The sequence below is a fragment of the Hyla sarda genome, chromosome 4, assembly GCF_029499605.1.
Source record: "Hyla sarda isolate aHylSar1 chromosome 4, aHylSar1.hap1, whole genome shotgun sequence".
Lineage (NCBI taxonomy): Eukaryota > Metazoa > Chordata > Amphibia > Anura > Hylidae > Hyla > Hyla sarda.
In genome coordinates, this window is record NC_079192.1 from 331,760,823 (window position 1) to 331,776,726 (window position 15,904).

The following is a 15,904-nucleotide window of genomic DNA, read 5'->3' on the forward strand; positions in this document are numbered from 1 at the left end:
TCTGCATAGAGAAATGGGCCAAAATACCAGCAACAGTGTGTGAAAACCTTGTGAAGACTTACAGAAAACATTGCCAACAAAGGGTATATAACAAAGTATGGAGATTTACTTTTGTTATTGACAAAAAACTTATTTTCCACCATAATTTGGAAATAAATTCTTTAAAAATCAGACAATGTGATTTTATGGATTTTTCTCTCTCATTATGTCTCTCATAGTTGAGGTATACCTATGATGAAAATGACAGGCCTCTCATCTTTTTTAAGTAGGAGAACTTGCACAAATGGTGGCTGACTACTTTTTTTGCCCCACTGTAATTGGACAGCAAACAAATAAGAATCTTAGATAATACATTGGAGTGTAAAGGATACATCCTTGCAGATTCCTTTAACACTTTCCAAAAGCCCTCATTTTTCCTTTGTGATTTTAATTATGTGTATGTTTATTCAGAAACATACTCAGGCCTCCAGTAAAGTGCTCCTCTGGCAGAGTAATCACTGCATATGCTTTAGCTTGGAGACTGTATCATCTGTTTGTTTTTTTATTATATGCAAAATATCTTGTAACTCTATTTTACTGCACCTTAAAGTATAATAACACTGCTTAAGCTTTAGCTTGAAAACTTCATCATCTTTTTTTTTAATTATATGTAAAATATCTTGTGAACATCTTTGAATATTATGTTACTGCCCCGTAAGGTATAATGCAAGTCATGTGATCCTTGGTTTGATCTCTATAAACCGTTAATACTGACAAATAAGAAAAATAGTTTCCAGTTGTTTCCAATATTTAATTGTTTGCTTTTTTTATAATTTAAATTTAGTCAGGTTTTCTGGTATTTTTTCTTTGGGCATTTGATATATTGTTAAACCCATGAAGAGGACTTGACAGGGAAATTATTGCAGACTGTAAAAGAGAAATGTCCTTTAGGGTGAAAATCTTTGAGACATTTTAGAAATTTTCTTAGTTTTGAAGGAATGTTATATATAGCCTATAGCCTTTATATAGCCCATAGCCTTTCCTTTAACTAACTCCAGTAATTTTTCAAATGCAATGACTTGGATTGGGACATTGCTAGGAAGAATCATGACCTGAGAAAGTCATATTCATTGTGTAATGAGATGAAGGAAAAAGGAACTAAAATATTTGCAGCAAGCTACCTAATAAAATAATTTTTTTCCACACAACAGCTTTAAATGTTGATAGTACTCCACCCCTAGACATCTTATCTTTGGATAGGGGATTAGATGTGTGGCTGGGGACCCCCGCGATCTCAGCTGCGGCACCCCAGACATCCGGAGCTCTGTGCCAGAAGACTGGCGGTGCGGGGCGGAGACTCATGACATCACTGTCACGCCCCACTCATGACGTCACTGCCATTCCCCCTCAATGCAAGTCTATGGGAGGGGTCATGATGGCCGTCACGCCTCCTCCCATAGACTTGCATTGAGGGGGCGTGGCCGTGACATCATGAGCCTCCGGCGCTGCACTCAATACTCCAAGCGAACGCCGGGTGCAGCAGGAAGATCACGGGGGTTCCCAGTGGCTGGATCCCCGCGAACAGACATCTTATCCCCTAGGGGATAAAATGTCTATTAATGGAGTATCCCTTTAAACAGCTTGTTAATGTGGAATCACAAGAGCAAGACTCAAATATCTACACAAAGGTGTATTCTCGGCATCATTTTGGTGAAATGGGTTACAATTTGACACAAGCATGAATCCATTGTTTGTTCAGATCCATGGTCAGGTCAGATTCGGCAGAATTGTGTATCACAATAATTGGCTTTATGGTTAGCCTTTAGCAATGGATCATGTTATCATGGAATGGTATCAGGAACATGTGTAAGAGTTTAGATTGATTTGCACAGTCTCCAGATCTCCAAGCCACAGAAAATCTCTGGACTGTGCACTCTACATTGTAACAGTATATACCTTACCGGTGCCATTGTGACATGCTGCCACAGCATCTCTGTATGTCAGCCATTATGTGGATTCTGATATACAGAAGTATCTAAAACATATTGTCTTGAAAACAAACACTCTTAAAGGGGTTGTCTGTGAAAATAAATTTTTTAAATATTTTGTTTGGGGAGTGTTAAATATAAGTTTACTATACTCACCTTCCCTGATCTCCTGCAGCTCCCTATCTGACATATCCTGATCCCCTCTTGTCATTAACCCTTCCTGGTTTATGTTGATATATTGTCCCAGTTGGAACTGCCTGTTCAGCCAATTACTGGTCACATTGGTGCCCCACCTCATTCAGTGATTGACTGAGTGGGCATATTTTACAGACATTACATCAACAGGAACCAGGAAGTAATCGATATGTCAGATACAGGAGGTGTCAGACTGCAGGGGATTAGGGTAAGTGAGTCTAGCTTCTTCTTTTTTTAACTCTCCTTCAGCAAATAAAGTAAAAAATGTATGTTGTTTAAATTTTTTTTTTTAAATAAATAACTAAAAACACTGGGATATTTTTCCTGAGTACTGCAGAGTGGTGTATCACTGGACCAGGAGTGTAGCGGCCTCAAATCTCTGCCCCCTGTCAATTTTTTTTTTAATAATTTGAAACCACCTTCAATTATTGCCTGTTACATTGTATGTGTATATGAATTAGCATATTAAAAACCCCTTAAAGGCCAGGGCGTATGGGTACGCCCCCATTCCTTAAAGGGGTACTCCGGTATTTTTAAATCAACTGGTGCCAGAAAGTTAAACAGATTTGTATATTACTTCTATTAAAAAAATATTAATCCTTCCTGTACTTATTAGCTGCTGAATACTACAGCGGAAATTCTTTTCTTTTTGAAACACAGAACTGTCTGCTGGCATCACGAGCACAGTGCTCTCTGCTAACATCTCTGTCCATTTTATGAACTGTCCAGAACAGCATATGTTTGCTATGGGGATTTCCTTTTACCCTGGACAGTTCCTAAAAATGGACAGAGATGTCAGCAGAGATCACTGTGCTCGTGATTCAGCAGACATCTCTGTGTTTCAAACGGAAAAGAATTTCAACTGTAGTATTCAGCAGCTAATAAGTATAAGAAGGATTAAAAATGTCAATAGAAGTAATTTACAAATCTGTTTAACTTTCTGGCACCAGTTGATTTAAAAAAAAATAAAAAGTTTTTTACCTGAGTACACCTTTAAGGACTGAGGGCGTACCTGTATGCACTGATCCCGCTAACGGGGTTTAAACTGTTCTCAAAAGTGGAGAACGGGTTAAACCCTGTGGGTCAAAGTTGATTGCAGCATCTAATCTGAAAGTAAAACTATCCCTGCAGCTCAGCAGAGCTGATTGGGACTATCGCAACAGAATCGCGATGTCCAGATCAGCTTACTGGACGAAGGGAGGGTCCTCACCTGCCTCCTCGTCATCCGATCAGTGATCTACTACTCCTTGCCTGTGCAGCAGACTAGAGCAGCAGAGCACTGGTAACACTGATCAATGCTATGCTATGGCATAGCATTGAACAGTGTATGCCATCAAAATTTTGCATGCTATAGCCCCCTAAGGGGGCTAAATAAAAAAGTAAAAGGTGGGGAAAAAAATAAGAGAATAAATGTGAATAAGCCCCATCCTAATAAAAATTTAAATCACCCCCCTTTTCCTATTTTTTGAATAAAATAATGTAATGAAAAAATAATCATATGTGGTACAGCCGCATGTGTAAATGTCCGAACTATAAAAATATAAGGTTAGCTAAACCGCACGGTCGATGGCGTACATGTAAAAAATACTAAAGTCCAAAATTGTGAATTTTTGGTCACTTCATATACCATAAAAATATTAATAAAAAGTGATCAAAAAGTCCGATCAAAACAAATACCGATAAAAACTACAGACCAGGGCACAAAAAATACACCCTCATATAGCCCCATATGTGGAAAAATAAAGAAGTTATAGGGGTCATAATATGACAGTTTTAAACATACAAATTTTGATGCATGTAGTTATGATTGTTTTAAAGTAGTAAAATACATTTTTTTTAAAACTACGGGTTAGCAAAATGGCGTTTTTTCTTTTCATTTCCCGCTGCAGATTATGTTATAAAATAAGTAATGTCATTACAAAGTACAATTGATGACGCAAAAAACAAGCCCTGATATGGCTATGTAGGTGCAAAATTGTACGTGTTATGATTTTTAGAAGATGAGGAGGAAAAAACGAAAGTGCAAAAATAAAGATTGTTTGAGTCCTTAAGGTGTGTCCCTAAGGGGTTAAAATCATATGTCATGATTGTCTACTTAATTTCTTTTAAATCTCTGTTATTAACACTAACGTAACATCTACCTTGTTAGATTCTAACTACGAATTCAGCAAGTACCCTGTGCTTCGGTAACTTAAAAAGTAGTACACATTAAGTTCTATGATCTCCCGCCATGACATTATATGCCTTGTATCTAAAAACACAGTAGTGCTTGTTTATGGAAACTAGAGCGAATAAAGGTGTTGTCTACGCCAGCAAAACAAGTTTGTTTTTCTCATTGCAGGTCATGAAATGACTACAGTGATCCGAATGATTTCTGCAGTATTCCGGTCTATAAAAAAATGCCCATAATGAGGCTTTTGCATAATAAAGCTGAAGCGGCCAACTTCACAGCAAGTCACCAAACGTTTGTTTCACAATCTGAAATGAGATCATGCTTTTTTTTCATTGTTTTTCTTTTTTCATTTCTTTTCCTGAACTTAGTATTCAGGCAGTTTATGAACGAATTCCATTGGCCTTATTCACAGATTCCCTGTTCAGATCACGATGGGTCTGGATGGTTTTTATTTCATTTATGGCTCCTTGTGTAGCACGCAGAGATTTAAAGACAGTATGCATACCTAATAGTTTGTTTAATTCTCCGCTTGGAAGAGCTCGGAATGCTTCATCTGTTGGAGCTAAGACGGTGAAAGTTCCTTCTCTGTTTAGTGTCTCTGTAAGTCCGGCAGACTGGATTGCCGCCACCAGCATGCTACAAGGACAGGAAAGAAATGTGTTATGCTAATACGACACTGGAAAAGAGAAAGATCATTAATCAAACATTATTTTTAGTTCACCAAAGACAAGGATTTGTCCATCTATGTTTAACATTTCATTTTGTATGGTCTGCTGCACTTACGCCTCTGTAAGGATAAAGTAGAGCCTGTTGTAAAGGTGAGAGGTCCCCTGAATGTTTTTGTTTGTGTGCTTGTATGGCATGTAAGGCTGGATACTACTTTGTCTTTTATTGGCTCAAATTGGCTGACTGTGAGCCTTTTGAGTAAGGTGCTAGGCCATTTAGTGTCATGGGACCAATTTTTTGTGTCTTACACTGGGACAGATGTTAACTGTTCAATAAATATTGACTTAAATACACTTTATTCTTGCAATGATGTTTTCTATATACAGTTCCGCCCGCGTGAACACAGTCTGAACAGGAAAGCGAGGTCCAATATACTGGAAAACGGAATGTTGTCAGCAAGGCAGATCCCATGTAGTGATGCAGATGGAAAGCAATCCAGCTTCAAAGGAGAAGATATTTATTTGTGACAAAAAAAATGAGACTTTATTTAATCCATGTTCAAATCTTAGAAATAACCCCCCTGACATGTCAATAAAAAAATAAAAAATAAAAACTCCACGAAGAAAACTGTTTTCTTTGTATTTATTGACATGTCACATGGGCTATTTCTTGGATTTTAACATGGATTAACTAAATTCTCGTTTTTTAGTCACATATGAATATATTTTTACCTTTGGAGTTGGATTGCTTTTCATCTATTAGTTCTGCAAACTCCACAATGTCTAATCTATTATTTTCAAACATATTGATATGGGCAAGTGTTACATGAAACTTTCCCACACACATATTTTCCACCACATGTTGTGGGATTTATGAAAACCCCATCCGCATGCATTGCATTGCAATTGCCACGAATTTCAGCTACATGGTCTGTACCACAAATCTGCTAAAATCCCACCACATCTGAACAAGCCCTGAATTGTTCAGCTGCAGGTTCTACAATTACATATCAACTTTTATTAAAAGTTGCATCAATGAGGAGCAAAGTTTACAAAAAGTGTAAGAATGAGGGCCACAAGTAGCACATCTGCAACGTATTTGATGTTGCGGATGCGCTACTAACCATCCCTAGAGTGTGCCTTCTGCTGTGCTGTGCATCCTGCTTTGCCTGCTTGTAGCAGCAATCCGCCGCTACGAGCAGACAGACAGTGATCCTCAAGTTGCCGTGTGCATGCGTAGCGTACTCACAGACATTGCGGACACTCTCGGCCTAGCTCAGGGAGCAGGGGGAGCATCTGCAATGTCTGTGAGTAAACTGCGCATACACAGGGCAACTCGCAGATCACTGTGTGTTTTCATCAAAGTGGCGGATTGCTGCTACGAGCAGATAAAGCAGGATGCAGGAGCACAGCAGGAGGCAGACGCTAAGGACATTGTCTAATGTGCTACGTGTGACAGTACTCTAAAAGTAAACACTTTTTCACACAAACATTTCAGCCACATGAATACTTCAGTGTCAGTGATACAGCAGGTTATAAATGGTTACTATGTAAAAAAAAATATATATTACTGTTATAGGTCCCATGATTAAAGTTGTACCTGAAGCGATTATCAGCTTTAAGGACATCCATGACATTTCCTGATGGAGGAGTTAGCAACTTGTCGACAATAAACAGAGTACCATATCGTCCTTTCTTATCATGTGCATCAATACAGCTGTTTTCAATGCAAAGGGCCTAAAAGTAATAACACTCTATTACTTGTATGAATATTTATATTGGCAAATAACAAAATATCATCACAGACATCAGTGAATTCATTTAGATTTCATAATATTCTATTGGTCTTCTCTGTACATTAATAAGCTTCCAATTTTCACACGGAGGCACAAGGGTTGCTGTGACAAAATGCTTCATTACGTTGTGTCGATTTATATTTTGGACTCAAATCACTCAAATCATAGTCCATGTACCTCTATCACTCTGCATAATAAAACTGTTACTATATTTTAGATTGTTTCCAAAATGGAGATGAACGCATTACCATTTTCTTTTAATTCGATAACAAATGTGCTACTTGTTCTGTTTGTGTCCATAAATTTAGATTTTTGCATCCAATTTTATCACTGATATCAGAACATGCTTAAAATTATTCAATTAAAGTTACTTTCCCAGGGGTTTTACATTGATGGCCTATCCTTAGGACAGGCCATCCATGTCTGTTTGGCTGGGGTCCAACCCAGGACTACAATTGTCAGCAGAGTGTGGGGTGTCCCATTTCACAGCTCATTTAAAGAGATGAGTGCATTTTTGAAAAATTTGGTTCGGTTGATTCACCGAATTTTCAGAAAAATTGGGTTTGATCCAAATTTATTTGCAGCAAATCACTATTAAAAATGGCTATTTCCAGGCTACAGAGAGCCTAAATAGGGGTGTAGAACACTTTGCCCTGCTGTAACACGCATAGGGTGTGTGCTGGGTTAGTGAAATAATACTGTTATTTAGTATGACATGCAGATCAGAGGCATAGCTATTAGAATCACCTTCTTCTTCTTGCATATTAGAATCACTATCGCAGAGCAGCACAATGACAGTGGCTGGAGGGGGCATCAGTATGAGGAGACCATCTAGTGGCTGAATGACACAGCGTGGAGTAGGCTGCAGCATGAGGAGAACATATAGTGGCTGAATGACACAGCCCGGAGTTTGCGGCAGCATGAGGAGAACATATAGTGCCTGAATGACACAGCCTGGAGGTGGCGGAAGCATGAGGAGACCACTTAGTGGCTGAATGACACAGCCTGGAGTTGGCAGCAGAATATAGTGGCTGAATGCACTAAAGAAAGCGATGGGCACCGCTGAAATAATGAACATGGGTGCAAGGAGGTTGCCCAAACATTACACAATTGAAAAAAGAAGAAAAAGACTGGCAACCACAAAAGATGCACACCACCATATGTACAAATAAATATAAATATTACTTTATTAGAAAAACCACAAAGGGAGAGACCGTCTTAAAAACACTTAAAAACACACAAATAAATGTACAAAGAGAAGGGATGTAACCCTACCTCAACCCCCTAACCGACGCTAAATAGCGTATCGGTGGAAAACTGTCCACAAGATCAATACAAATAAACCCTGCCAAGTCCACAAAGAATAAATACAGCAATATGCATAGCAAATAGATATAATATAAGCAATGCCCTCACACAAAAAAAATACCAAGAATGTGACCAAAAGAGAAAGTATATATATATACATATATATATATATATATAATATTTAAATAATGATCCTGGACAATAATTAATACAGTGCCACTATATACTTAACAACATAACGCAAGAGTGCTGAAGGCACCGGAAAATATGTATATATGACAAGCCTATACTCCTAACCAAAGAAGAAATGTGTAGTATTAAATAAAGAAAATAACTGAAAAAATATATACTCAAGGACTTGGACCCATAGAAGAAATATAAGGGTGCACAGACATAGGACAGTTTGCACCGCGAGATAGGGGGACAGCTTGCTCCACGCATTCCGCCACCCACTACGGCGGCTTCCTCAGGAGTGGCTGAATGACACAGCCTGGAGTTTGCGGCAGCATGAGGAGAACATATTGTGGCTGAATGACACAGCGTGGAGGTGGCGGCAGCATGAGTAGACCATATAGTGGCAAAATGACACAGAGTGAAGTAGGCGGCAGCATGAGGAGAACATATAGTGGCTGAATGATACAGCCTGGAGTTTGCGGCAGCATGAGGAGAACATATAGTGGCTGAATGACACAGCCTGGAGGTGGTGGACAGCCTGGAGTTTGCGGCAGCATGAGGAGAACATATAGTGGCTGAAAGACACAGCGTGGAGGTGGCGTCAGCATGAGAATACCATATAGTGGCTTAATGACACAGCCTGGAGTTGGTGGCAGCATGAGGAGAAAAAATAGTGGCTAAATGACACAGCCTGGAGGTGGCAGAAGCATGAGGAGACCATATAGTGGCTGAATGACACAGGCTGGAGTTGGCAGCAGCATAAGGAGACCACATAGTGGCTGAATGACACAGCCTGGAGTTTGTGGCAGCATGAGAAGAACATATAGTGGCTGAATGATACAGCCTGGAGGTGGCAGCAGCATGAGGAGAACGTATGGTGGCAGTATGAGAGCTTGGAGTTGGCATCAGCATGGGGAGAACATATGGTGGCAGAATGAGACAGCCTGGAGGTGGCAGCAGCAACAGCATCAGTAGTCCTGAAAGTGACCTAGAGTGGTGCGGTGGGTGGCAATACCAGTACTTGGTGATAAAGGTGGGTGAAAAAAGGAGAACTTGGGATCAGATGGGTGGCATCAGGTGGGTGGTAGAATCAGAATAGTAGCTGAGGACGGTAGGCAGAAGAAAATGGTCTCTTTTTTAAAAGTATTAGGGTGCACAAGTAAGTATTGAGGATATGCATTACGTAAAACTTAACTTTTAATAATATGCTTAGGATAAAATATATGGACCCCAATTTTTATTTTTTTTAAATCTACAAAAGTAAAGGTGTGGAAAAAACACCATGTGCTACCTACACAACCAAGTATTGATGTGACGCAAAGACCTCTAAAAGGTAGAAGGGAGCAACGTATGGTCCATTGTAACTGATGGGGGTAAACACTTCCCCTGTAAGGCCTTACTCTCGCATTAATATTTCCCTTCTTGGATGTGTTACTCGCCTAAAAAAGGGTGGCCCCATAAAGGAACCTCTCCCTATTTCCACCTACAAACACTGCCATTTCCCATGGTTTGTATGAGGAAATAGGGATTGGTTCCTGTGTGGGGCCACCCTTTTTAAGACGAGTAACACTTTCCTCAAAAAGGTGGAAAGGAACAACATATTGTCCATTGTAGCAGGTGGGGGTAAAAACCTCCCCTGTAAGGCCCTACTCTCACCCTTGGCAAGTGTTACTCATCCTAAAAAGGGCAGCCCCACACAGGAAACTCTCTATTTCCACTAAAAACCCTGGGAAATGGCAGTGTTTGTAGGGGGGAAATAGGTATTGGTTCTTGTATGGGGCTGCCCTTTTTAAGACAAGTAACACTTTCTTCAAAAAGGTGGAACGGAACAATGTATTGTCCATTGTAGCAGGTGGGGATAAAAACTTCCCCTGTAAGGCCCTACTCTGGCCTATTAATTCCCTTTTTGGCAAGTGTTACTCACCCCAAAAAGGGCAGCCCCACACAGGAAACTCTTTCTATTTCCACCTAAAATCCCTGGGAAATGGCAGTGTTTGTAGGGGGAAATAGGGAGAAATTCCTATGTGGGGCTGCCCTTTTAAGGCGAGTAACACTTGCCAAGAAGGGAATAAATAATGTGAGAGTAGGACCTTACAGGGGAAGTTTTTAGCCCCACCGCTTACAATGGACCATACGTTGTTCCCTTCCACCTTTTAGAGGTCTTTGCATCACATCAATACTTGGTGGTGTAGGTGGCACATGGTGTTTTTTGCACACCTTTCCTTTTGTTTGATTTCAAAAAACTTTGGGGTCCATATGTTTTATCTTAAGAAAAGTAATGTTTTAGCTCATATACTCAATACTTGTGGTCTGATGCCGAGAAATGTCTGTAACTGGGGAGCAGCACCTTAAATATGTTTTGCACTATCCATATTGGTGAAGTGTTGGTCAATCTACTCTGATGCATCAGGTATTGTTGGGTAGAAATCCTGGCTGATCCATGCCTGATTCTCCTTTACAAAGGTCAGTCTCTCCACATTTTTCGTGGACAGACGAGTTCTCCTTGGAGTTACTATGACTAAACACCCGCTCTGATGGCACACTACTGGCCGGGCAGGACAGCTTTTCCAGGGCAAACTCTGCTAGTTGCGGCCACAAATCAAGTTTGGCTGCCCAGAAGTCCAGCGGATCTTCAAGGTGTGTTGGCATGGGCATGTCAATGTATGCCACCACTTGCTTGTTCAGGTCCTGCTCCAGGTCTACCTGCTGCTGATCAGTTGCTTCACTATGCAGGCTGCTGCTGATGGAGATGGTACTGCTTCTGCCACCCCACCCCTCCCCAGCAGCCATGGCAGTGGAAGGTGAGCACAGAGGGCCCCCCGAGTCAGACCTGCGAGAGGATGGACGATGGTGCAGATAGGCATTGGCCAACTGACTACGTAGGATGTCTCTGTAGTAGGTCAGTTTGTAATCCCTCTCAGTGGGTTTAAAAGGCCCCCATTTTGTGCTGGTAGCAAGGGTCAAATAAGGTGGACAGCCAGAAGTCATCCCGCTGCTGAATGGTGACAATTCAGCAGTGACTATGCAAGCAAGTGGGCATGCATCGTGCCATGAATTCAGATCCTTGTCAAATGTTGACTAGAAACAAGAGAGTCCAAAAGTCCAAAAGCACCAATGTAGGGTTCACAAGGAACTTGAATGGAAATATGCAGAGCTAGGAGTTCAGTAATCCCATCAACTGGCCCAATCTGTCAATCAAATAGTGAGTCTGACAGCATCTAAGTACAGATATATCTATATCTTTACTAGCATCCAAACACAAAAAATATTTTCGGGTTTTTGTTAAGCATGCCGGAGGGGACCTACTGGGGTCGAAACACAGTTTTTTGTACTTGGATGCCCATCAATATACATATATATATATATATATATATATATATATATATATATATATATGTATATATATATATATCCATATGTCATTGCTGTCACATCCAATAAAATCTTGGAACCCTATCCTAATTTCCTACAGATATGTATGTTCAAGTCTGTGTAGATGTATTAGTTGGGTATTCTGCTATTGGGCCTTGACTTAGGTCAACAGGATTAAAAATGATGGACAAATATGGAACACATAATACTTATGTCACAGAATTAGGAATGTTTATAGATCATAAGTGATGCCATCACCGACTAAAGTGAAAATTTACAGAAATGACATCAAGCACATTTTCTAATTTAACCGGAGTTCAGTAATCCCATCAACTGGCCCAATCTGTCAATCAAATAGTGAGTCTGACAGCATCTAAGTACAGATATATCTATATCTTTACTAGCATCCAAACACAAAAAATATGTTTGGGTTTTTGTTAAGCATGCCGGAGGGGACCTACTGGGGTCGAAACACAGTTTTTTGTACTTGGATGCCCATCAATATACATATATATATATATATATATATATATATATATATGTATATATATATATCCATATGTCATTGCTGTCACATCCAATAAAATCTTGGAACCCTATCCTAATTTCCTACAGATATGTATGTTCAAGTCTGTGTAGATGTATTAGTTGGGTATTCTGCTATTGGGCCTTGACTTAGGTCAACAGGATTAAAAATGATGGACAAATATGGAACACATAATACTTATGTCACAGAATTAGGAATGTTTATAGATCATAAGTGATGCCATCACCGACTAAAGTGAAAATTTACAGAAATGACATCAAGCACATTTTCTAATTTAACCGGAAACGACTTTTGATTTTATGACTCCCACCAACCATACTTTTTATTGGTTCTTATTTTAGTTTTAAAATATAGATATAAACTATCTGCAATACATATTTGTTTGTTGTAAACACTTTAGGAAATATAGCTTACATGCTACAACCTGATAAAATAAATTAGGCTACATGAATTGTAAGAAGTAATACGATGTAAGAAGATCTGTCTTGAATTCACATATGTATTTTAAAATGTGCATCTAAAATAAAAAGTAATTGTCACACAAATAGAGAATAGAATACTTCTTGTATCGCAACACAATAAATGTTGGACAAGTCACTGATTGGAGTTTGTAATACTGGCAGATCTGAATTAATGGAGAGTAATTCGTGCTTATATGAGTTGTAAAGCTGATATTTAAAAGAGAGTGAAAAACATAAAAAAGATAGATGATAGATAGATACAAACAAAAGAACTTGACCTCCAACTTGTCGACGGGATTCAAGGCGCTGGGCACACAATTAAAGGGATCTGACGTTTATTCACCCATGATGCAACGTGTTTCACAGTAGGACTGCTTCATCATGCCTGATGAAGTAGTCCTACTGTGAAACGCGTTGCATCATGGGTGAAGAAACATCAGATCCCTTTACTTGTGAGTCCAGTGCCTTGAATCCCGTCGACACGTTGGAGGTCAAGTTCTTTTGTTTGTATCAATTTGGACGTGGAGCGGCTGCAGTCACCTCGCTAACATTGCCTTAATCCATTGTTGCACTTGGCGGAGTATAACCCGTTATGGTAAGCACCACCTGTGCCTGAGCCCCCTTTGTGTAATGGCGGTATCACACTATGGAGCACTGTCTGTCTTTTGTTTTAGATAGACAACCTAAAAACTGGTACAATTATCAGGGAAAAATACTGATAAATATATCATACTTACATTACGGTACACAAAGACTCGAAGCTTTTTTCCACCAACCGTCTCTAAGACTTGCCCATGATAAAGATATTTGGAAGAGAGTTGTTCTTTTATTATGTGACTCTGAAGCAGATTTTTCATGTCTCTGTCAATGACAGGTGTTCCAGCTAAATAACAGAAAATGTGAGAAGTCATTTGAGAGACAAACACAATGGCATATAGAACAATTTTTTTTAGCTAAAGTCAAGACTTAATTGTGATAGAGAAGTCATTCTGAAAAGCATGTAGTAATTCCCATGGCAGGATTTAGGAACTCTTTGGTTAAATTGTTTACACCCTATTAACATTGTAAAATGCTTTTCCCAAAATGACGCTGTGTAATTGCAGTTACACAATTAACCATATTGAACAGTGTCATGACTTTCATGAGTTATCCACGATCATGGAATTTGATCTCCACTGGCGTTTCTATCAAGTCAAGTTGCGCAATCTGCTTTCACTGCCACAGCCTATCCTGCCTTAACCCATTTGCGGGTTTCTAGCAGTCACTTAGTATGGGAATTACCATGTGCCTCCACTGGTCCTTTTGGAGGTTATAACCTACTTTTCTCAGAATCCCTACTAACCTGAACAGCAAGCAAGCAATGTGCACCTCATATAATGACTGCACAACACAGAAATACAGCCCCAAGCTACAGGATGGCCAACACGGTTCTAGTCAAAGTCCTTATGAAAGGGGTCCCACCTCTGCAAAGGACCATGCAGCATGACACGTAGAAAAAGCTTAACAGCAACTTTAACACAGAATGCTGGATTATTGCAGAACATATTACTATCTATATCTATCAACACTATCTATCTGTATGTAATTAAAATAAACATATATGTGGTAGCCTGATATAGGAGTTGTACCCCTGCACCCTAGCTGCCCTGTCAGCAGCCTCCCTGAGGTGTCCCCTGGGCCCCCTGCACCTGTTCCCCCCTGTATTGTTAACTTTATGCTGTGTATTGTATATAAAAGTGTTATGTCTTTAAGAACCGTTGACATGTGATTAAACAGTGTCATGTGATTGTAACTCAGTGAGGTATCAATGACCATGTGACCTTCCCCTGACCCCTCCTAGTCTCCCCCATATAAGCCCTGGGAGGAGCTAGCTCAATGTCATTTTGCTCTTGATTTCCAGTTAAGTCTTTGCTGAGGCCAGTGCAGTCAAGTCTTCAGAGTGTGTCTGGAGTCCAAGTCAATCACACAGCCACGAGTCTACAAGTCCACTACCCCCAGGTCCCAGTCAGAGCCTGGTAAGCAACAAACGGGGTATAGTCAGTCTCAGTCAAGTCAGTCAAAGTCAACCTGTCTTCAGTCGGCATGGCCTGCATCAAAATTGTCCCAGTCCACTGCAAGTCCCAGCAAACCCTAAAGTCTCTGAAGTCACTGGTCACCTCAGTGGGCCTGGCTAAGCTGTATGGACTATTCCACCTGTCTAGTTCAGTAAAGCTACCTTTGTTCCTTAACTTGGTGTCGGAGTCATTATTGCCCCTGTGCATAGTCAAGGATCCAGTGGTATTCCTTTGGGTGGTGTAGAGGATAAACCACGCCCTGGCATCACAAACACGAGGTGTTAATGTCATCTGCCCCTGGGGTTATTCCATCTGCCCTGCATCACACCCTGTACCACATATAAAATAAACCTTTAATCCCCACTTCTAATTATCTGTTATGAAGTCGTAATGCAATATTGCTTAATACCATGGGATAACTAACGACTTGGTGCTTTATACAATTTAAATAACTCAGTTCAACCCATAGGCTTGGACACAGCATGCACTATATATATATATATATATATATGTATATATATATATATATATATATATATATGTAGAGAACAGGGTCTAGGCTAATATCTGGAAATGTAATTCTTAAATGGAAGATATTGGAAATATCTAGAACTCTTTCTCGAGCTGGCCGCAGCACCAAGCTAAGTAATCTGTGAGAAAGGGCCTTGATAAGAAAGTCATCCATCACTGCAACACTTCGTAATCTGGGCTTCATGGCAGAGTGGCCAGAAAGAAGCCTCTACTACTCTAAAATACACATTAAAGCCCACCTGGAGTTTGCAAAAAAGCACCTAAAGGATGCTCAGACTAAGAAACAAGACTGTCTAGTCTGTTGAAACCCAGACTGATGGTCATGACTGGTGGTGGCAGCATCATGTTGTGGAGGTGTTTTTCTAGTTGTTTGGACAGGGAGGCTGGTCAGGGTTATGAGAAAGCTAAATGGAACTAAGTTCCAAGTCAACCAAGGTCCCAAGGCCACCATTCCCAGTTTGTCTGTTGCCTGGTTACATTTCTTCCAGCCTGCCATATATTCACTTAGGAGAAATACTATGGGAGATAGATCTCCCCTGCTCTACTATGACTACAGTTTGTTTATTTATTTATTTGGTTGATTTAAAAAAAAATTATATAATAACACAGGAGTATGTTTTTTGTCTTATTTTAGACAATACTGATCTTTAATGCTGTTAAA

At 39.9% G+C, this 15,904-nt stretch overlaps 1 protein-coding gene across 1 annotated transcript in view; it reads right to left on the reverse strand.

The window, feature by feature from the left end:
• Positions 1 to 15,904, reverse strand: part of TGFBI (transforming growth factor beta induced) — an 85,159-nt gene that overhangs the window by 31,861 nt on the left and 37,394 nt on the right. The window contains exons 10-12 of the mRNA XM_056575082.1: positions 13,396 to 13,541; positions 6,601 to 6,737; positions 4,841 to 4,971 (exon numbers count right to left, since the gene is read on the reverse strand). Coding sequence (XP_056431057.1) covers positions 4,841 to 4,971; positions 6,601 to 6,737; positions 13,396 to 13,541 — 414 coding nt within the window. The remainder of the gene's footprint in view (positions 1 to 4,840; positions 4,972 to 6,600; positions 6,738 to 13,395; positions 13,542 to 15,904) is intronic.